This window comes from Hibiscus syriacus, unplaced genomic scaffold (assembly GCF_006381635.1).
Source record: "Hibiscus syriacus cultivar Baekdansim isolate YM2019G1 unplaced genomic scaffold, ASM638163v2 tig00110816_pilon, whole genome shotgun sequence".
Lineage (NCBI taxonomy): Eukaryota > Viridiplantae > Streptophyta > Magnoliopsida > Malvales > Malvaceae > Hibiscus > Hibiscus syriacus.
In genome coordinates this window covers 198,799-221,025 of record NW_024062873.1, presented here as the reverse complement: position 1 = coordinate 221,025, position 22,227 = coordinate 198,799, and the positions used below count along the sequence as shown (strand labels likewise).

The 22,227-nt window shown below is 36.3% G+C and overlaps 2 protein-coding genes and 3 pseudogenes across 2 annotated transcripts; 2 read left to right on the top strand and 3 right to left on the bottom strand.

The window, feature by feature from the left end:
• The first annotated feature begins 143 nt into the window (after positions 1-143).
• On the top strand, positions 144-5,837 carry LOC120141926 (annotated as a pseudogene).
• Positions 5,838-8,951: 3,114 nt separating this feature from the next.
• Positions 8,952-10,137, bottom strand: LOC120141927 (ABC transporter E family member 2-like). The gene is made up of 5 exons (XM_039156687.1): positions 9,979-10,137; positions 9,574-9,659; positions 9,406-9,503; positions 9,192-9,309; positions 8,952-9,112 (listed from the first exon to the last, which is right to left on the bottom strand). Exons 1-5 carry the CDS (start codon positions 10,079-10,081, stop codon positions 9,092-9,094), a joined length of 426 nt encoding a protein of 141 aa, XP_039012618.1. The 5' UTR covers positions 10,082-10,137; the 3' UTR covers positions 8,952-9,091.
• Positions 10,138-10,517: 380 nt separating this feature from the next.
• Positions 10,518-11,298, bottom strand: LOC120141912 (arabinosyltransferase XEG113-like; the record flags this gene model as incomplete). Its single annotated transcript, XM_039156674.1, has 2 exons — positions 10,518-10,988; positions 11,110-11,298. Coding segments are annotated over 2 exons (357 nt in total), but the record flags the coding sequence as incomplete, so codon positions are not given.
• Positions 11,299-12,077: 779 nt separating this feature from the next.
• On the bottom strand, positions 12,078-18,564 carry LOC120141928 (annotated as a pseudogene).
• An 826-nt stretch (positions 18,565-19,390) lies between these two features.
• On the top strand, positions 19,391-21,479 carry LOC120141929 (annotated as a pseudogene).
• Positions 21,480-22,227: the final 748 nt, after the last annotated feature.

The window sequence follows — 22,227 nt, the reverse complement described above, 5'->3', positions numbered from 1 at the left end:
TAAAATATGAAAATATAATACCAACGGACTTCAAGTGCTTTTGATATTAATTTAATCATAATCTTATATAATAATTATATACTATCAATTTGATGATAGGAATAATTAAGAGAGTGACAATGACTTGAGTTGAAGTGTGAATTGAAGCTCGACGATGATGGTGGACATCTAACTGACTTCCTGACTCCAAACCCAAGACGAATATATAGAACATTTGAAAATTTCCTTAATCCTGCAAGCAAGATCTCACCATGGAACCCCAACCCCAGTCTCAGCCCCGGCGACCTCGAGGTTCGCTGCAACAGCCGCGGCGGCTGCAGCATCTGTGACCCCTCTAGCAATCCCTCTGGATCCTCCGGCGCAAACACTGCCTCCCCATCCTCCGGCAAGGGCAAACGTGAGAGGGAGAAAGAAAAGGAAAGGACAAAGCTTCGGGAACGGCATAGGCGAGCCATCACCAGCCGTATGCTGGCCGGATTGAGGCAATACGGTAATTTCCCTCTTCCCGCGCGTGCTGATATGAACGATGTACTGGCCGCCTTGGCTCGTGAGGCTGGTTGGACCGTTGAGCCCGACGGCACTACTTACAGGCACTCTCCTCCGCCTCAACATCAGCAAAATTTGGTCTGTTTCCTTCAACAACTAAACTACATTTTAAAAAAAACGTAATTGCTAATGATGTTTGGTTCCTTTATTTCGGATCTCTCTGCTTCTTTTCCAAGCATGAGTTCACTGATAGTTTTACTTGAGGGGTTTTAGCTCGGAACTTGAATCTCATGTGGCTAGTGTCGTCGGCCTTAGCTAGTTTCCTCATAGCTCTGTTCAATCCGACTAGTCAGCTAATAAAAAAATTGACTTGAAAGTACGACTACAATGTCTATGCAATTACTGATAATTTGCCAATTCCCAAATTCTTAAGTGGGATGAATACATGGTTATCAAGCTAATTGAATTGTGTCAACACCAAGCCTGGTTTGTATAAGTGTGTTTTTTTTTAGTTCTAATTTTCTCCTGAATCGTTGGTGTTTCTGTTTCAAGTTTGCCTTTGTGGCCATTTTATATCTGTACGTTATTTGCTGTAGTCTACTAGTCTGTATCCTGATAATTTCTCTGGACATCCATAGTATAATATTTTACTGTGTGCGGCTATCAGTGCTGGATTTTTGTGTGACAAATACGTTTTTGAACTTTCATAATGCTCAGGGAGCATATGCAATGAGGTCAGGTGAAAGTCCACTATCAGCTACTTCTTTGAAGAATTGCTCTGTAAAGCAACATTAGACTGTCAGCCGCCTGTTGTCAGAATTGATGACAGTTTGTCTCCAGCATCTCTGGATTCTGTTGTTATACCGGGGAGAGATACAAGGAGTGAGAAATATCCAAGTGCTAGTCCTATCAACTCGGTTGAGTGCCTGGAGACAGATCAGGTAAATTTTGAGATAAATATTGATTGCCACTTATTATTTTCTTTCACTTCGTCACCCCTTGCTATTGAGCTTCAACCTGAGCGTTCTACCATTATAATGATGTCACTACTATGATTTGTTAAGAGTAATTTATTCTAGGGTTATAGTCATGATTTAAGATAAAAAATGTTTTAAACTTCTTATCTTCTTATTATTGAAATGATAGATACCGATTGTTGATTTGGATACCATTTTGAACTGGCAATAGGGTTATTCTATGTTTTTCAAATTTCCATTTATTTTGGATCCCTTTGTCTGATATGGTGATTCATTAAAGCAGCTTATGCACGATGTTCATTCAACAGAGCACGAGAATGACTTTACAGGCACCCAATATGTTCCTGTTTATGTAAAGCTTCCGGTGAGGGCTTGCTCTTTCATATTTTTATGGATAAGTTTGGATGCACAGTTCTTGGCTTGTTATTTTTAATATTGACTTTCAAATTCTTTCTGTGGAAACTCAACTCTTTTCTGTTCTTTGTCAGACAGGTGTCATCAACAACTTTTGTCAGTTAGCTGATCTTGATGGTGTTAGACAGGAGCTAAGTCATATGATCTCCTTAAATGTAGATGGAGTCATTGTAGATTGTTGGTGGGGAATTGTTGAGTGCTGGAACCCACAGAAGTATGTGGTCTGGCTACCGGAATTATTTAACAATATCCGAGAATTCAAGATGAAGATACAGGTTGCTTTCAACTAAATAAATTTCATTTTCCCTTTGCCTTCCTTTATTTCTGCTGTGGTGTTTAACGTTATTTGAGAGTTGATGCAGTAGTGGGAAAATGACTTTCTAGACAGTTTCTATATGAATTAAAGCTTCTTAATATCTATATAATGAAACATATTAGGAATCCTGAAGGAATGACTCTTTTGATGTCTTCTTGGAGCTGTTTCTAAGTGTCTTTAGTTCCGAGTTCATTCTTTACCAAACATTTTTATATGTTCCATAATGCTTTCTGTTCAAAAGTTTCATTGGTTTTCTATCAACGTATTTCTATTTGTTTTACATATATTGGAAATTGCACAAAATGTTGACATATCTAAATTTTTATTCTGCATTTTTCGGAGTAGCCTTTTAATTTCAGGAGTCATCTTAGGTGGTTTTTGGTCTTGTGTAGGAAGCATCTTTAAAGTTTCTTCTTCACTTTTGAAGGTTGTAATGGCATTTCATGAGTTTGGGAGTTCCGATTCTGCTGATGTACTGATCACCCTACCCAACTGGATTTTGGAGATAGGAAAAGAAAACCAGGATATCTTCTTCATGATCGCGAAGGAAGGAGAACTACTGAATATTATCCTGGGGCATTGACAAAGAACGTGTTTTAAATGGAAGAACTGGTGTTGAGGTATTTAAAAACTGATAATTTTGTCTATGCCATTATATTTTTATAGTTACCAGTTACCACCAGCCTCATTTTTATCAATTGGTTGGAAAAGTCAATTTTCATCATCGCCTGTGTTTCATCCAAAGTAATGTCCATCGCATTAGACTTTTGATGCATAGGACCAAGAAACTGGCTTGGGAAACTCTTGCTTGTATTGATTGTCTTGCTTAGTGTTACTTTCATTTATTTGCAGGTCTATTTTGATTTCATGAGAAGCTTCAGGACAGAGTTTGATGATTTGTTTGCAGAGGGTCTTATTTCTGCAGTGGAGATTGGACTTGGACCATCTGGGGAGTTGAGGTATCCCTCTTTCTCAGAAAGGATGGGATGGAGGTATCCCGGCATCGGTGAGTTTCAGGTATTTGTTACTTTAACTCCGATGTGTTTCAATGTTTCTGTTTCTTTTCTCCATATAAAATTGCAGGTTTTGGTGTAAATTCTGAAATACAGTTGAACAAGATTTTCTGTTATGCAAATGATAGGCCATCATTAGGTTCAATCATGATCAAGCTAACATTAAGATCAAGCTCGAGTTAGAACACTTGCATACTCATATATTCATATATATGCAAGTTGTATGAATATATTTAAAAAGAAAAAAGCTCAAAGAGTATAAAAAATGTTAAATTTGGCTTTCTTAACACAATAGTGTACAATGTACATATAAGTTTAAGTATTCTTCAACTGAAGCCAAATTTTCAAATAAATATGCTTCTCAAAGTTAAAAGCAGAATGAACTCATAAATTGTTAATTCGGCTGATTCTCTGCTGGACCTAGAACCATATATATGATGTTCAAATAGCGTTTAATGATCATTTATTGCATTGCATTTCAAAATTTTGCATTCTCTCTCTCTGATTAATATTTTTAGTGGAAGAGTTGCTTTTCTTTGATTTCACACCCTACATGCGATATTTACCTGATTCCATCAAATCTGTCCAGTGTTATGATAAATATTTCAGCAACATCTACGGAAAGCTGCTAAATTGCGTGGGCACTCTTTCTGGGCTAGGGGACCTGATAATGCTGGTCATTATAATTCTAGGCCACATGAAACGGGATTCTTTTGTGAACGGGGTGATTATGATAGTTACTATGGGCACTTTTTCCTCCATTGGTATGCCCAGTCACTAATGGACCATGCAGATAATGTCTTGTCTCTAGCGAATCTTGCTTTTGAGGAGACCAAGATTATTGTTAAGGTATGCTAGTAGTGCACAAAATATGCCTGTCGAAAGCTAAATTTTAACTTTTTATATTGTTCATCTGCATGACTTGTCATTTGTTGTCTCTTTGTTAATAAATGCTTAAATAGTATGTTGCTCATTAATTTTTAACTACTTTTCATGCAATTCTCATTCTCTTTGCAATTTCCTTCTAACACTGAACCTGGATCCTGTGCTTTATTTTATCCTGGTCATTAACTGGTTCCAGGTCTAAATGAATCAGGCTATTAGGTAATTCAAAGTGCATTTTTAAGTGCTGGAAAATTGCATAATCTCTTATGTTAATGTGGTCGTCTATTATAGTTTTGATGAATGACCTGCATGGTTTTGAACTGAACAAAATAGATGTCATTGTGGTCAGTGCGTGGCTCCTGAATATGATCTCTAATTAGAGCTTGCACAATATGAGAAAATAAAAAGGATTAATTATGATGCTCACATGCAGATACCTGCAATTTACTGGTGGTACAAGACTTCCAGTCATGCGGCGGAGCTAACAGCAGGATATTATAACCCTACTAATCAGGATGGATATTCTCCAGTGTTTGAGGTTTTAAAGAAACATTCTGTGACAATGAAGTTTGTGTGCTATGGGTTGCAGATTAGTTATGGAAATGATGAAGCATTTGCTGATCCAGAAGGTTTGAGTTGGCAGGTGTCTTTCTGATGTCCTATGAGGCTATGACTTCCATAATCACTTTAAGCTACATAGATATTTCCTTTTGTCATCTATTGAAGTGAAAACTCTTCAAACCATTTAGTTGCATGCTGTCCCCTATAATTAAGGTAGGCAGTTTGCAAGAATATTCTTTGCTGCAGATTGTATTATCTGGCCTCAAACCAGTTGGTAGTACTACATTAAAAAGTTCAGGTTAACAAGTCTGCGAATAATATCACTTCGGACTCACTAAGATGAATGGACCTGTGAATGATGTGGATTAAAAATGACGCAGTAAATAAACTGACCCTTATACCATGATAGCCAACTGTTGAAACTAAAAGTTTGAAGTATTAGGTTGGAGTGAACTAACGTGATTTCCTAGTACTTCCTTTTTTCCGGTAAGTGTATTGAACTACAAGTGATCAACCACTTGCACTGGATTTATCATGATATGAAATTAATTTCTTGACTGCAAGGTTAAGCAGTAATACACACACACACGAACAAGGTCGCAACAAATGTGATCTGATTAAACAATCCATAAATTGTAGGCAATATAGTTTTGAAGGTTATAACGTTCTGCCACAGGTTCTCACTTCTGCCTGGGATCGAGGATTGAGCGTTGCTGGTGAGAATACACTTTCATGTTATGACAGAGAAGGGTGTTTGAGAATAATCGAGACAGCCAAGCCGAGAATGATCCTGATCGTCGCCACTTTTCATTCTTTGTCTATCAACGGCCATCTCCTTTAGTTCAAGGAGTAATAAGTCTCTCAGATTTCGATCACTTCATCAAATGCATGCATGGTAAGAATCTTAAATTTTTTTAATTGTTTCAATGAAACGGTTAGCCAGTTAGTCCCCACATAAAGTTCTGTTCTTAATCTGTTAGGGTTTGAAGCAGCATTCAGAACATGTAGTCTTCTAGAAATTGTATGATTTATTGTGTGCATAAAATTCTTTTTCTAAATTTCCATTTTTTGGGCAAATATGCATGCAGGAGATATCAGCAGTGATCTAGTGCCCTGATAATGGTGGATGTTGATCTTTCTTTATGCATATACAAAGTAGAAAGTAGCGTCAATTTCGATTGTAAGCTGACAATATTAACATGAAAGTTGTAGTACTGTAGGTTTATGTTAGGCTTCAGCTCTGGTCAGAGATTATACTGATTTTTGGTTGCTTGTATTTTCTGTGTTCTTTTAATCATATGTAAATTAGATATTAGTCAATATTAAGTTATGATATTATGGATAATATTGCCGAGAAAACAAGGTATTGTGATCACATATTCATCAACCTTGGATCGTGCATGTATCGTGTGCTTTGAATAAAATGTTCTTTTTTAATGGTTCAGTTCAGCGCAACGTCCATTCAAAACCAACTCTGCTGAAAAATTTAAATATTGATCTCAACATTGACATATTGTCATCTTAACACAACAAATGTATTCCATCTTCGAGATTGGCATGGGGTGACGTTAGTGGTAAAAATGGAGTGTTTTCTCATTTAAAGTTTTGGATTTGAATAGTTGTGTTTGTAGTGGATGTGCGTACACCCTAAACCCTAAACCTAGATTAGTTAAAGAAAATCACGACATCGGCAAGGTCCTCTTCTTACCTCCACCCAAGAAAGAAGGTATTGGGGTCTGCAAAATGGTGGCCATAATGCCATATTGTCAATTGCCACTGTTTAAACTCCACTTTTACCCCCAAAGATTTGGATCCGGGTTCGTTTGTCCACTCCCCTCAACTCTAGTCACCAGTAAGAGATAAAATTTGATGTGATTTGATATGATCTCCTCTATAAATAAAAAATAATAATTTACTATAAACGTAAAAGTTACATAGAATATATATATCTCAAAACCTAGTGTAAGAAATACGAAGAATCGAGATACAACATAAGAGATTCAAGGCAAATAACAAAGGCAATATGTGAAAGAGATGCAACACTCTCCAAGAGTTTATCAATAAAAACTGTAATATTCTCAATGGAGAACCATCTCTATTTATAGAAAGGTAATATTGAGTATTGGAGTAACAGTCTAACAAGCCTAACTATTTCTCTACCAGAACTCAGACTTTAACAACATACATTTGAACCGTACTCTAACTGAACTATTATCTTAATATGCAAAAGCACTTACCTTAACAGGAAACACTTGCAACATAAACCTCAAAAATAGAAACATTGGCTTTTATAGCCATCGACGGTGTGGCTCTCGGACCGGTCACAGAAGGGGCACCTCGGTGAGTCATCGAGCTATGTGATGACTCACCCTTAGAGCAGCAACGTGGACGGCCATCTGGGTCTTCTGGATCCTTCGGTGGTGGCGAGGCGTGACGGTAGCTGAAGTGTCAACGTGGAGATGACAGCTGGCGTGGGGCGGCTGGAACTCACTGGAAGCTTGAGGCGGCGGCTGGAGCTAGGGTTTAGAAACCCTAGCTGAAACCCCAAATGTTTAGGGTTTCTGGTTGGTCTGGGCCGATTCAGTTTTGTTTGTAACTGGGCCGGTTCAGTTTTGTTTGTAACTGGGCCGGTCCAGTTTTCATTGGGCCTGTTTGTAAATAATAATTATTTAATAATAATATAATACATACAATATAATAATAATATTTAATAATAATAATAATAATTTTAATAATAATTTAAGTAAAATGAAAAATTGGTGTTTACAAAGAACATAAACATGTTATTTATTATTATTCATTTTCCTTTGAGACATGTCCTACTGTTCCAAGCAGTATTTTGTTGGGTTAGTATCGTTCCAAGCACTATTCTGGGCAAGGAAAAAGAATATTATTAGAATGAAATAATAATGTAGGCAAAAGTAAGAAACCGAAAATGACACAATCTGCATCCACATCAAAATCCGAGACAACACTACATGCACTGCTAAAACACCTGCACATACCACCAACACCGGTGAGATCCCACATTACCAACATTGGTTTGCTTCGTCTCGTCTTATCTGAATTTAGCAGCCGCGGTGGACATAAAAACTTGTTCAGCAACCAGCACATAGAAAAAGTCCATAAACAATTTAACAGTGACAGATTATTGCACCTCTCACCAGTCATGCAAATGTGTCAATCATCTAGATAATAAATTGATCCAGCGGTTTTGTTCCCGGTCCTTAGTTGAATCTAATTTGTTGATTCTTGGTCGGCAATTGGTAGGGTCCCGCCTAAAGTAATGCCCAAATGCTGTCGAGTGCAATCAAGTGCGAGAGTGAGCACCAAAAACCACAAAAGCAACGTGTAACGACAAATTCGAAATGAATAGGGTAGTGAATCTAGAAATGAACGTGAAACCAAAGAGAGAGCTGCAGTGAGACTCACAGATAAGAAGAGATTCACGCCAGTCAACAACGACTGAGGCGAATTTGCAATACAATCCACTGAGGGCTTCCCCTCATACACTATTGTCGTAACCGTCTTTCGGGTAGACCCGAATCGGACTTCGACTTAAATAAACATGTTAGAACCGCCACCGATCATTTTTTTAAGAAATTAGGTTGACCGTACACTTTAACTTACCATCTTACATGATCTGCGTTTTACCATAAACGTATCGGATTCAGGAGTTGATTACAGTCAAGGAAGGATTAACACCCTTATACTGCCCTTTCGGTACCAAATTTAATTTCTCGATTGTCTTAATTGCGAAAATTAAAAGTTAAATTGAAACTTAAATATTCGATCCAAATTATCAAGGGAAACAAGGCAATTGCAGGACAATTCTCAAAGTTTCTATATTCATCAAACACATTAGTGTCCATTGTTCAGTATCTGTAGCTGTATATCACAAGTAAGAGGAACAATCCATTTCCAGGTGATCATTCAACTATTACTATCTTAACAGCACAAAACTGGTTCAAAACTTCAAATTGCATAAATTTTACTCCAGGGATGCTCAATGGAACAAGATAGGGACTTGTACAATGCTGGGAGTATGGTTAAAGTAGAAGAAACAAAATGGCAACAATTAGACTATTTTTTAGACTTGCATTGATTATCACATATTGTTTATTTCATGGAACAAATATTAAAATCAAGGTTAGAAGTTGGTTTTGCCCCAACTCATTGAATAACCTAACTTTTTAAGTTTTCAGGAGAACTCTGAAACAAACTAGCAAGATGAATAAAGAATGCCTTGACAACATTGGAGCTCTGCCATTCATTAAATTCTCGTAACCTCCCCAACAGAAATATGTCTTTATATATATATAAAGACAGGACTTGAAGATGTAGAACCAAAATCTTATGTAAAGAATCACCTTGAGGTTATCTTCCAGGATGCGAGTAAAATAATTCTGTAACTCAGGTCCTCGAAAATAGGTAAAGATTTACTGCCAATCAGGAGGGTTCTGCAAATAGATTGCCCAAATATGTAAAGAATTAACATTCATAAGGAGCAATCAAAGAACCAAGGCCACAGAGAATTACATTGAAACGACCCAAGTTTGGTTTCAGTTTCCCTGCTAGAACTTTAAGGGCTGTTGATTTCCCAATGCCATTGGTTCCAACCAGGCCAAGAACTTGCCCAGGCCTCGGAACTGGTAACCTAAAATTGCAATTTAAAACCATCTCAAACAGAAGTGGGAAAGAAAGGAAAAGGAAAGCTACAAAATCTTGCAGGAAAAAGCATGAATGAACATACCTGTGTAATTTGAAAGTATTGGGGCCATATCGATGGGTTGTGTCTTTATCCAAATCTCTAGGTAAGTTGATGATCTGAATTGCTTTAAATGGACAGTTCTGCATGAGAAGACCAGACATTCAACTAAAGTGACATGTACTTTTAAGATACGAGAGTAAAATTACAAACCTTGACACGGATACTACAACCAATGCATAACTCCTCAGAGATGAAAGCAATCTTTGAGGCAGCACTAACCTCAATACATAACTTCCCTGTATATAGAGTAACAAAAGTGCGATAATTTGCTGAAATATAACACATAATAAACAAGACACACGGGCTAGAAAGACAGTGAAAAGCTCAATGATAAGTGTTTAAGCATTAACAACTTCCAAAAGGCAAAACTTGTGCCAAAAATTACATGTATAATAAGTGTCGTAACATCAAACCAACATCATTCGTCAAAATAAATTAAATAATTAATTAATTACCTGAAAAACGAATTCATAAACTCAATTCTAATAAGGCAAAATTAGATTACCTCAACTAATATCCGCGAACAGGGAGAAAAAGAAAAAGAGTAAAGATTACTGGTTTTAACAACAGAGCAGCTCTTCTTGCACTCTTGGAGGCATTTTTTAGGCTTGCAACGATCGGAGCTGACGATGGCAATACGCGTCAAGCGGTCGGCCATTTTCCCTCTGATATAAGAAGAAATCAAATACTGTTTTAGTTATCTGGGGATTTGAAGCTTCCGTTATGCTTGTGGGAAACCGAATAATAAAACAGATAGCAGGGTGTGTGCTAGTAATAGTGCTACTACTGCTTTGCTTGGGACATAGATATCCTTCGGGCATACGCGCCGCACCTGTATGTATAATAACCTGAGCCTACCTCCCTTAGGGCACAGGCGCCGCAATTGTTTGGAGATTGATCCTCTCGAGATGATCAAATTTTTTTATTTTTTTCTTGTTAATTTTTTTAATTCCCCTTTGATAGAAAATGCACGCATCACATCATCTCATGAAAGCAGGTTATAATCTTAGCCAGCCATGAAACGTAAGGTCCTTTGGTAGTGATCTACGAATCATTAGCTTCATTTTCCTTTTATTCGAATTCGCCAACGAATAAATTACAGCTGAAAAAAGTTAAATTTATAAAATTTATCATCAATGGGGTGAACAACACATCAGCCCTTCACTATTTCAAATTTCAGACTCCGAACATCTATTATCCAGTCTGAACACTACTGCTAATACTGATACTAACACAAGCCTCATCCCATCTTTAACCTATGAATACAACATTCTTGGTTCTGGAAGACTGTAGGGAGCGATAGCAGCTTTGAACAGATCTCTCTCTCTCGCTCTTTCTTTTTCTATTTCCCGAGACCGAAACTCGGCTACATTTTGGTGAATGGTGAAGTGAGGGCTTCACAAAGGCAGATGATCATCCTCTGGGGTTTGAGGTGGAACAGGTTTCCAACCTGGTTTTTCTTCCCAATACATGTCGTAGTATATGTGTCCAGGAATGTGGTAGTCTACACAGCACCATATACCTACATACCGCTTTACACGATTCCTGAATTTCTCCTCTCTCGTCTGAGTGTAAATATAACATATCATTCGAATCTATTAGTATAACATACATATCTAAGACGTATATTAACATGAAAGATGAAACAATGGAAGCAGAAAGTAGCAGCTTGATGAAAAGACTTGCCTTGTCTGTGAAACCATGAAAAGCATCTTGCATAGAAGAGAATTGAATGACTTTAACATCCTTGAACGAAGAGAACACCGTCTTCAACTGTAATTTTGAATCAGAATTCAACGAGGTCAACACCAAGCCAACAATGCTAACATCTGATTTTATTAAGAAATTGTGAATAGTATGATAAAGAGCACTAATACCTTCACAGTGACTTGGTCACATAGGATAACATACAACCCAGCTAACTTATAGCAATTTTCCAGCAGGAGCTGCTTTACAACTTTTACTACTTATTCACCAAACTAAACTAGGACTAGTGATTAAATGAATGAAAAGTACACCTCATAATATTAAGCAAACCAAAATTTTAATCAACAAAGCTCTTACTTGTGTTACTTCGACAAAAGAATTTGTGAGTCAGTTACGGGTATTTGTCCGACACGGGTATGTCCATTCGTTTTCAAGTTTTTTCATGTATTTGGAGTCTTTAGTAGGTCATATCCCATACCCATGTTAGACACAGGTGTCAGGGGTACTTCAAGACAAATGAAGAGTCGGAGAAACATAGGATCTTACCAAGAAGAAATCAAATACTGTTTTAGTTATCTGGGGATTTGAAGCTTCCGTTATGCTTGTGGGAAACCGATAATAAAACAGAGCAGGTGTGTGCTAGTAATAGTGCTACTACTGCTTTGCTTGGGACATAGATATCCTTCGGGCATACGCGCCGCACCTGTATGTATAATAACCTGAGCCTACCTCCCTTAGGGCACAGGCGCCGCAATTGTTTGGAGATTGATCCTCTCGAGATGATCAAATTTTTTTATTTTTTTCTTGTTAATTTTTTTAATTCCCCTTTGATAGAAAATGCACGCATCACATCATCTCATGAAAGCAGGTTATAAGCTTAGCCAGCCATGAAACGTAAGGTCCTTTGGCAGAGATCTACGAATCATTAGCTTCATTTTCCTTTTATTCGAATTCGCCAACGAATAAATTACAGCTCAGAAAAGTTAAATTTAGAAAATTTATCATCAATGGGGTGAACAACACATCAGCCCTTCACTATTTCAAATTTCAGACTCCGAACATCTATTATCCAGTCTGAACACTACTGCTAATACTGATACTAACACAAGCCTCATCCCATCTTTAACCTATGAATACAACATTCTTGGTTCTGGAAGACTGTAGGGAGCGATAGCAGCTTTGAACAGATCTCTCTCTCTCGCTCTTTCTTTTTCTATTTCCCGAGACCGAAACTCGGCTACATTTTGGTGAATGGTGAAGTGAGGGCTTCACAAAGGCAGATGATCATCCTCTGGGGTTTGAGGTGGAACAGGTTTCCAACCTGGTTTTTCGTCCCAATACATGTCGTAGTATATGTGTCCGGGAATGTGGTAGTCTACACAGCACCATATACCTACATACCGCTTTACACGATTCCTGAATTTCTCCTCTCTCGTCTGAGTGTAAATATAACATATCATTCGAATCTATTAGTATAACATACATATCTAAGACGTATATTAACATGAAAGATGAAACAATGGAAGCAGAAAGTAGCAGCTTGATGAAAAGACTTGCCTTGTCTGTGAAACCATGAAAAGCATCTTGCATAGAAGAGAATTGAATGACTTTAACATCCTTGAACGAAGAGAACACCGTCTTCAACTGTAATTTTGAATCAGAATTCAACGAGGTCAACACCAAGCCAACAATGCTAACATCTGATTTTATTAAGAAATTGTGAATAGTATGATAAAGAGCACTAATACCTTCACAGTGACTTGGTCACATAGGATAACATACAACCCAGCTAACTTATAGCAATTTTCCAGCAGGAGCTGCTTTACAACTTTTACTACTTATTCACCAAACTAAACTAGGACTAGTGATTAAATGAATGAAAAGTACACCTCATAATATTAAGCAAACCAAAATTTTAATCAACAAAGCTCTTACTTGTGTTACTTCGACAAAAGAATTTGTGAGTCAGTTACGGGTATTTGTCCGACACGGGTATGTCCATTCGTTTTCAAGTTTTTTCATGTATTTGGAGTCTTTAGTAGGTCATATCCCCTACCCATGTTAGACACAGGTGTCAGGGGTACTTCAAGACAAATGAAGAGTCGGAGAAACATAGGATCTTACCATAAAACTAATCACTACAAAGGATCTATTTCAACAAAAACATACGAAGTGATTGCTTCCCTATGAAAAAGATATTTCAGAGCAGAAAATAAAGAATCTGCCATACCATTTCTTCACTGCTGTGTTTAGGAAATCTTAAAAGACCTGGTTGACTTGTGTTGTTTGATGCATGGCAATCTTTACTTCCTTCTTTACAAAGCTGAACATCAAGCCACGACTCTTTTACCTGAAACAACATCTCAAACTAAAGTTTCAAGGAGGAAAACATAGAAAATAAACAATTTAGTCTATATCACTGGTATTAATTTACCTGTTGGGTAATAGTGGATTGTTGAAAAGAGAGTATTCTCTGATGTTGATTGCAGGACCAAATTCCTCCACTGGAAGATCTTGCAACATTACATTCACCTACACCAATGGATACTGTATTCCTCAGAATTATAAGTTTTCATGCTCGAAATAAAAAGGCATCTTCTCATGATAGAACTCTGAAGAAGTGGAGCTCAATCAGAAGACTCATGGACTAAATGAACCACATCTTTTAGTTGTAGATCTAATTGGTTCTTGAGTCAATTAAATATACCCAGACTTGAACCCTTTTTCTAAAGATGGAAAAAAACCCTTCAAATATTGATATTCATTGAGAAAAGAAGTGTGAACCAGCCAGAAGATAACTACGTGACTGTAGAATAAAATTATAAATAAGATGACAAAGGAGTTGATAAGAAGTTGGTAATGTGCATTATGATCATAACTATGCTCACTTCACACCTCCCAAAACACTCAAAAACAGAAACCCAGGATGAGTTCTCAGGACTGTTCTGAACTTAGATTCAACTGTTGATTTGCACTGCAACAAGCCACCCTTGCCTACTAGAAGAGAAGAAACTTTAAACCTCTAACCGCAACATTCATCTGACAATCCTTAATCATCGTATCATATCTTTAAATGGTGATAAAAGAAGGTAGCTTGTCCAATGAAAGTGAAACATGACATTAAGCATTTTAATCAGTAAACTAAAAGTCCATGAGAATGCCTAGTGCAGCTCTTTCCACAGCTCCTTGCATTTTATGCTGTAATTTAAAGAGATATTGGTTAATTTCATGGATTCACAGATAAAAAGAGGGTGAAAAAACTGGGACAACATGCAAAGGAGAGTTACAGGAGAAACAAGAAAAATGCCTAATGATTCTCACAATCAACTAAAATGTACCTCAAAAACATGGTCCAAAGGGCAGAGAAAAGGTTGTCTAGTCATTGACCCCACCAGAGCTCCAGGATGTGGAAACCACAGCCTATCCAACCTGCACCATAGTGGAGGCATAACCTGAAATTTACAGTGAGAAGTAAAAAGATGAATAGATAACCTTGTACAAATGCAAAACCCCAAGTTTACATTTGGAATGTATAAGAGAATTTTCACCAAACAATGAGAAACTGCATGCACAACAGATTTCATTGGTTCATTGGTATGAGGAACTTTTAAATTATAAATCATTTTCCTCGATTACTTTTGTTACCACTAGGCACAAGTAAATCAGGTTAAAACTCCTACTTTAAGGGTGTAAGAAAGAATCTTTTAGAAACCACTTTAATAATTTGGCTCAGTTTCTTTTGGATGAAAAACACTCTCGAAATTCATCAATAAAAGTAATCACAAAGTCTTAAGACAATATCTCTGCAATCTTAGAGTTCTCACCAGCGTACGGTTCAAGACTGAAGCGATAGCAAGTGCTGACCTTATTTGTTTCATCTGAAGAAAATTTTCAAAAACATAAATTATATGAATAACCACAGAGGATTTACACTGCAGATGCTAGTTCTAAAGTAAATCATACATACTTGGTAATTAATAAGAGAAAAGTGTGATTTGAGGTTATGCTCCCCATCCAGTAACAATCTCTTAGGAATAGAAGGTTTAAATGACAAGAATCCTCCTGCATAGTTCCTTCAATAAGTTAGCGTGCAGCATAAATCATGAAATAGATGTCTTTAAAGAAAATGTCAAGATCCAAATTTCATTGACTTGATCTTCATTGTTTGAAAAGTTGAACTCGCTGTAGGCAATACTGCCCCATTTGTTTGAAATGGGATTGAAGATAGAAGTTAAAATGTGTTTATTCAGTATAAAATTCAAAATTCCCCCGATAAACTTGGTGATAGTTCATTCAGCACCCAATCTTAACCAACACATGAAATTATGATAGGAGGTATATTAATATAAGAAAAGCATCCTATATTTAGCTACAGGAATAGCTGTGGAATTATGTACTTCATGAGTTGTGGAGAATCAGTACACACAAATCCTCTGTCCTATGAAGTCTTAACCCTGACATATCCAAGGAGAAATAGAACAATAATGTATCCATACTTTATGTTACATGGACCATTTCCTTCATCCTAAAATGCCCATGTTGCAAATGTTTGATGACTATAATCCATATGGGATAGATCCCTTCACCTTACATGATTGAAAACTTTAGCATTTTCATATCAAATTGATAAATATAACAAAGCCAGCATGGTGAAAAAACTGTCTTAAACTGTAATTATCTAAAGCTATAGATCAATTTTGAGATAAAAGGGATCCTGACATCAAATCTACAGAACAGCAGGCACAGAAATACCTGATGATTTATATTTTTCTAGAAAACATATAATACTAATATAGCTACTAACATCATAGCTGGTACAAAATTACCAGGAGCATCATAGTATTCTGGTGGATCATAGAAAACCATGGCTTCCCGCAGTCGATGACGCTTCCCTTCAGTACCGGCATACTGGAATGTAGTGTGCACTGCATAAGGCTCCAGCCTTAATTGCTGATACATAGCCTGCCAAAAGCATTAGGGCTTAAGACAAGCTTGGCGCATAACATATGCAGCTACTCGTTAACAAGTACAAGCAAGATAATTAAAGTTCAACAGGACATACATGTAAAATATATAAGCAAAGAGACTAAATTTAACAAAATCAGTAAAATGAAAACGGGATGAGACTATCTAAATTGCTGAGCACTAGCATAAAGATCTTACCTGAACAAAATAAGTGTGTCCACTACAAAATATACTTTCTGGCAGAATTCCCAGCTTGAGATTCCCATCGTAAGCATAAAAAAGTCCACTATCATCATCAACAGCTGGCCCTGTCTGCCTATGTACAAGATCATTAAATCCATTCTGATCCCATATCTTATCATCAGCTAAAAGCATATCCATCCACTCTTTTGCCAGTTTTATTGCAGGCTCGGTTGGACGCCAGTGGAAAATTCCTATATTATAGGCAGCACCAACTGTTTCATGAAAGGATTCAGTTTTAACCAGAGGAGTTACAATAACAGCCATAAATGGGTTAAAATAAGAAAGTGATAAATATGAAAAATAGTTGTCTAACTAGTGCACTGATAGAATGCATAAGTAACATAGTATAATAAAAACGAAGAGGACAGGTCTCCAATAAAAATACTACTGTGTGGGCACAACTTGAGAAAAAGATAAGCAGATGAAAAGAAATTCTTCTTGAAACATATGTTTACCAAGTTTCCAGTCAGCCAATCTATCGTCAACAACTGTTGGCACAACTTGGTCACTTGAAGTTAAGACGTCTGCGTCTGGGTATCGAGCAAGATATGGAAGTGGATCCTGTTAAAGGAACATTAAATATGAAGTATGATTTTCATGTATATCTTCTGAGTGACTATAAAGGATCATGCAGCAAAATACAATGAGAAATCACATTGAGTTTCCATTTTATAAAAAAATGTATATATACATGTATATATGAAAATAAAACACAGATAATGAAAATAAAAAAAATTAAGGAGCACAACACCTAGGAACAGCTAATATTATCACTAAAATTTTAGTTCTCACAGAATCAAAGAAATCTATATTCTTCCAAATTATGATAAAAGTCCAATAAAATCTAAAGTATCTACTTTAGAGTTGAAAAATGAAACAATCATAACAATGGCAAGTGTAATATAAACAATAAAGAAACACTTGAGCTAGAGGAGAACAAACAAGTAACAAACATAGAATAGTAATAATGCTAAGTATCAAATAAAAAAATGGAATAGTACCTTCAGCCACATCATGTCTGTATCGCACATCAATAGCTCAACACCAAAAGGGAGTATGGCATTTATAAGCAAGACTTTCTCTCTCCCCATTTTATGAAATGTAGGACTACCCCAGCCTACATCATCTGTGCTAATACGGCTGCCCATATCAAAGACTGGTATACCTTTCCAATACAAAGCCTTCAGTAGTTTGACGTCCATAGCCCCTAAATTACAACAATTCCAACTCATTGTCCAGTTTTAAGCACAATTTCAAGTCGCGTAACTGCCAGAAGATTTAACAACTTACCAACAAGAAGATTAGAAACACCAAGATCCGTCAAGTGTTTAACCCAAGTAAGGATGAAATCCATAAAAGCAAAGTTACCAAAGGTGACAATGATGACATTATCGTTTGCCCTTTGTCTGACCAGTTCTTTAGTTAGTCTAAACGACTTTAAACGAGGCATTTTCGAAGTACGAGGCGGGGCCTCCCAAATAGGTCTCAACATGTTGCTCCTAGGCTGTAATGGCAGAGAAATGTTGCTGGAAAGAGAAACCCCATCTGTTCGTATAGAGTTGAGGATATCAGCCAAGTTAAGAGAATCATGAAACGCTAAATGAGCAAAGGTGATGCAGCCATCATCATAAACAATATGCAACAGAGAAACTATTGTAACATACAAGTTAAGGTGATACAACCAAATTGGGCTCTGTTTTTCTGTTTTTTGTTTTTTGCTAATCAATCGCAAAGCTTCATTTTTTACAAGGACCCGGTAATGAATATGATGTTACTCAACTCTAATAACATTGTGCTCAAACATTTGCATTGAAAACAACAAAAGGAACAATAGCAGCTTAAATAAAAGAAAAGGGAAAATGTAGCCTACTTTGGGAGAGAGGAGGGGTGGAAAGCCAAGAAGAAGAGATAGAGCGGTGGAAGCGACTGGAGAGTAAATAGCGGAAAAAACGAAAAAGGCAGACACCACTATCCCCACTAAAACAGAGGCGTATATGGTCAGAAAGAGGGGTTTGGACCCAACAGCTTCTTGAACAGCGTTCCTCCATCCTCCCATCTTAGATGGGTTTGACCTAATTGCTTAACCAATCGCAAACGATTATCGATTTCTTGATCTCTTCGGCTTTGAACAGTTCAGGATGCAAATGAGATTTGATTTGTTTGTAAATAGTTCATCAGTCTCTGGCTCTGATTTTAAGAGAACTTTAGATCAAATTTCATTTAATTGCTCTATGTATCAAATAGAAGAAGAGCTCACCTGCCCCAGCAAGCCCACCCCTGCCGCCGGGAAAAGTTACAAAACAATTTTTTATTATAAAATATTATTTTATTGAATTTCTCTATTATTATAAATTATAAAATATTAATTGATTATTAATATATTTTAAATTTATTATTTTTTGTTTAAATTAACAGATGTCTGAGCTAGACGTAAACATATCGACTGAAAAATGATAAAATCATATTTTAATGATGTCTATCAACATCATCGTTGCTTTCAAGCATTGACTCAACGGTATAATGTTTCAAACATAAACTTGATTACATAGTGTAAACGAATAGTTGATCCATAAAATACAGCTAAAACAGTTCTAAGATCAAATTTTATCATATTATAATAAATATGTTAACATCAAACTCAAAATATCGTAAATTTTAACGAAAAATTATGAGTTTAGAATATATTAATAGTTAGATGATCATTTTATAACTTTTAATAGTCATAGGACTCAACGTAAGAATTGAAGTTGTTGAAGATTTAAAGACCAATACGTAAATGAAATTTGTGTAAAGGGGGAGATTATTAGATATTGACTCGAATTCTAATTGATAATTAAATTGGATTTTAGTATAATTCTAGTTATTAAAGATTATTTAATTAATAAATTTATTTAATAAGTACTTAAGACCAACAATGAGCTGGCCCTCTGTGGATTCAACTCTTTACCCTATATATATATAAGACCAACAATGAGCTGGCCCTCTGTGGGATTCAACTCTTTACCCTATATATATATACATACATACTTCATCTCTCAACTCCCAACTCTAACATCCGTAATGGCATTCCATTTCATCTTCTCTTTCTTTGCTTCAATCTTCTTCATCTCCCTCTTCCCTTATCTTCGTAGTTTCTTCAAATCCAATCGCCGGCAACCACCGCTCCCTCCCGGAATGGTTGGCCTTACATCGGTGAAACCTTCCACCTATACTCCCAAAACCCAAACGTCTTCTTTGCTTCCAAGCAACAAAATAACCAAGATAATATCTATTCAAAATTTTTAATCTATTCACAACCTACCTTTACGAATGATGTATCTGTTCGAACTCGAGTATATAGTTTAAGTGTTTTGTTTTCATTTTGTAACAGGTACGGCTCCATATTCAAGACACACATACTAGGGTGTCCTTGTGGGATGATTTCCAGTCCCGAAGCTGCGAAATTCGTGCTGCTCACCACATCTCATCTCTTCCACCCGACATTCCCCGCAAGTAAAGAGAGGATGTTAGGCAGAGAAGCCATCTTTTTCAGCCGAGGACAGTACCATGCCAAGTTGAGGAAGCTTGTTCTTCGTGCTTTCATGCCCAACATCGAATCCATCGCTCAACATTCTCTCCACTCATCGGAAGGCCGCCTCGTAACCACTTTCCATGATATGAAAACAATAAGCTGTCCCTTTCCTCTGTTTTTTCTTGCCCCTGTTTCTGATTTTTTAAACAATCTGTCGGTGAAATTGTTGGCTTGTTGCAGTACACATTCAATGTTGCGCTGCTGTCGATATTTGGAAAAGATCAAGTGGTTTACAGTGAAGATCTAAAACGGCATTACTACGTTCTTGAGAAGGGATACAACTCGATGCCTATTGATCTTCCCGGTACACTTTTCAACAAATCGATGAAAGCGAGGAAAGGATTGTTCGGATCGTAGCGAAAATCATGTCGATCAGGAAGCAAATGAAGGCGGATTGCAATGACTTGCTCGAGTCTTTCATGAGTGACGAAGAAGGGCTCACCGACGAACAAATCACCGACAACATCATCGGCGTAATCTTTGCTGCTCGCGACACCACCGCCAGCGTACTCGCGTGGATAATCAAGTATCTCGGAGAGAATCCCGCCGTTCTTGAGGCCGTCACTGTAAGGATTATTACATCTCTTGAATTAATCCACCATATCCCATCCCACAAAGATGAATTGTTTCGAATGGGTTTTGCATTACAGGAGGAACAAGAGGCCATAATGAGAGGTAAAGAAGGGCAGAAACTGAGTTGGGAAGACACAAAGAAGATGCCATTAACGTCGAGGGTGATTCAGGAGACACTCAGAGTTGCTTCCATTTTATCTTTTACCTTCAGAGAAGCAGTTGAAGATGTTGAGTATGATGGTCAGTTACCACATACATACACATATATACACACATACATACATAGATACAGCAATACCAATTTGTGCTAATAGTTGAATGATTGGTTCAGGGTATCTTATACCAAAGGGATGGAAAGCGTTGCCACTTTTTAGAAACATTCACCACAGCCCAGACATCTTTCCAGATCCTGAAAAGTTCGATCCCTCAAGAGTCAAGATTCGAGGTAAGCTTTGCACAAAATATATATATATATATATATATATTATGAGTATTTAATCGAATCGAATAAAAAAATTCAATTTTTTTCACCTCTAAATATACATGTTTATTATAATGTAAACTTGTTATGATATTATATCAGCTAATGCATGCATAGTTTTGGTGAATGGTCTGAACAGGTGGCTCCCAAGCCAATGGACCCACTCAGTCCATGAGATAGCCAAGCTGGAGATGATGGTCATCCTCCATCATCTGACCACAAAGTACAGGTGGCATATGGTTGGTAATAACAGTGGATACAGTATGATCCTTTTGCTCTTCCCCAGAATGGTTTGCCCATCAGATTATTCAGAAAGTGATAATTATATCATCATTCCTCATCTCAAGGGTCAATTAGGCAATTACCTCATTTTTCTTTCTTTTTCTGGGCAAGCCCAAAAGAAGAAATTGACCCAAATGTACAGAAGAGTCTCATTACAATAAAGGGAAGAATGTGCAAACAAATCATAATTTCCAACTCATTGAAGAAAAGGAAGCAAAAATGATGAGTTGACCATTTACATGTATTATTAATTCATCCTGAAAAGGAGACCTAATTGAAGTCCGCAAGGCAAATGTTGATGAAATTTTTATTTATATTAAATTGATTTATTTCATTACCAACGCCTTTGATTAAAAATTCTTAGTTAACATCTCTCTTATCTTATATTGTAGGTTTAATACTTATTAGGAGTAAATATTCACTTCTCCTCCCCTCAGGTAAAAAAGAAAAGAAAAAGGAAATAGATTGTAAATATAATTTTAAATTTTGGATTAATTTCTATTTTATTTTTATCATTTTTAAATAAAATATAAGTTTAATAAAATATAAACCTAAATTTTATTATTTATCAAATGATTGAGAAGGTCAATTCTATAATGTGCCTCTACAATACTTAATTTAAAAATATTAGTGATAATACAAAAATAAATTCTCGTATGAAGCAATAGATATACTTTTAAATTATAATTTTTATATGCATTTTAATAATTCGTTTATTTTTAATACGTTAATTATGATTATAGTTATAATTAATGATGTACTTTTTATAGATTATTATAATTAAGACTTATAAATTTATTTTTATATTATGTATTTACTTATTGATATATACATTAAAAAAAGTACAATAATTATCATAATATTTCTGAAAATTGAGATAATTTTTTTTATAATGTCTAAACTATTTATACTTTTTCTTATCCATAAATTATATTGCACACTTAAACAAACTCGAACCCACATCCTCATGTATTTTATATTA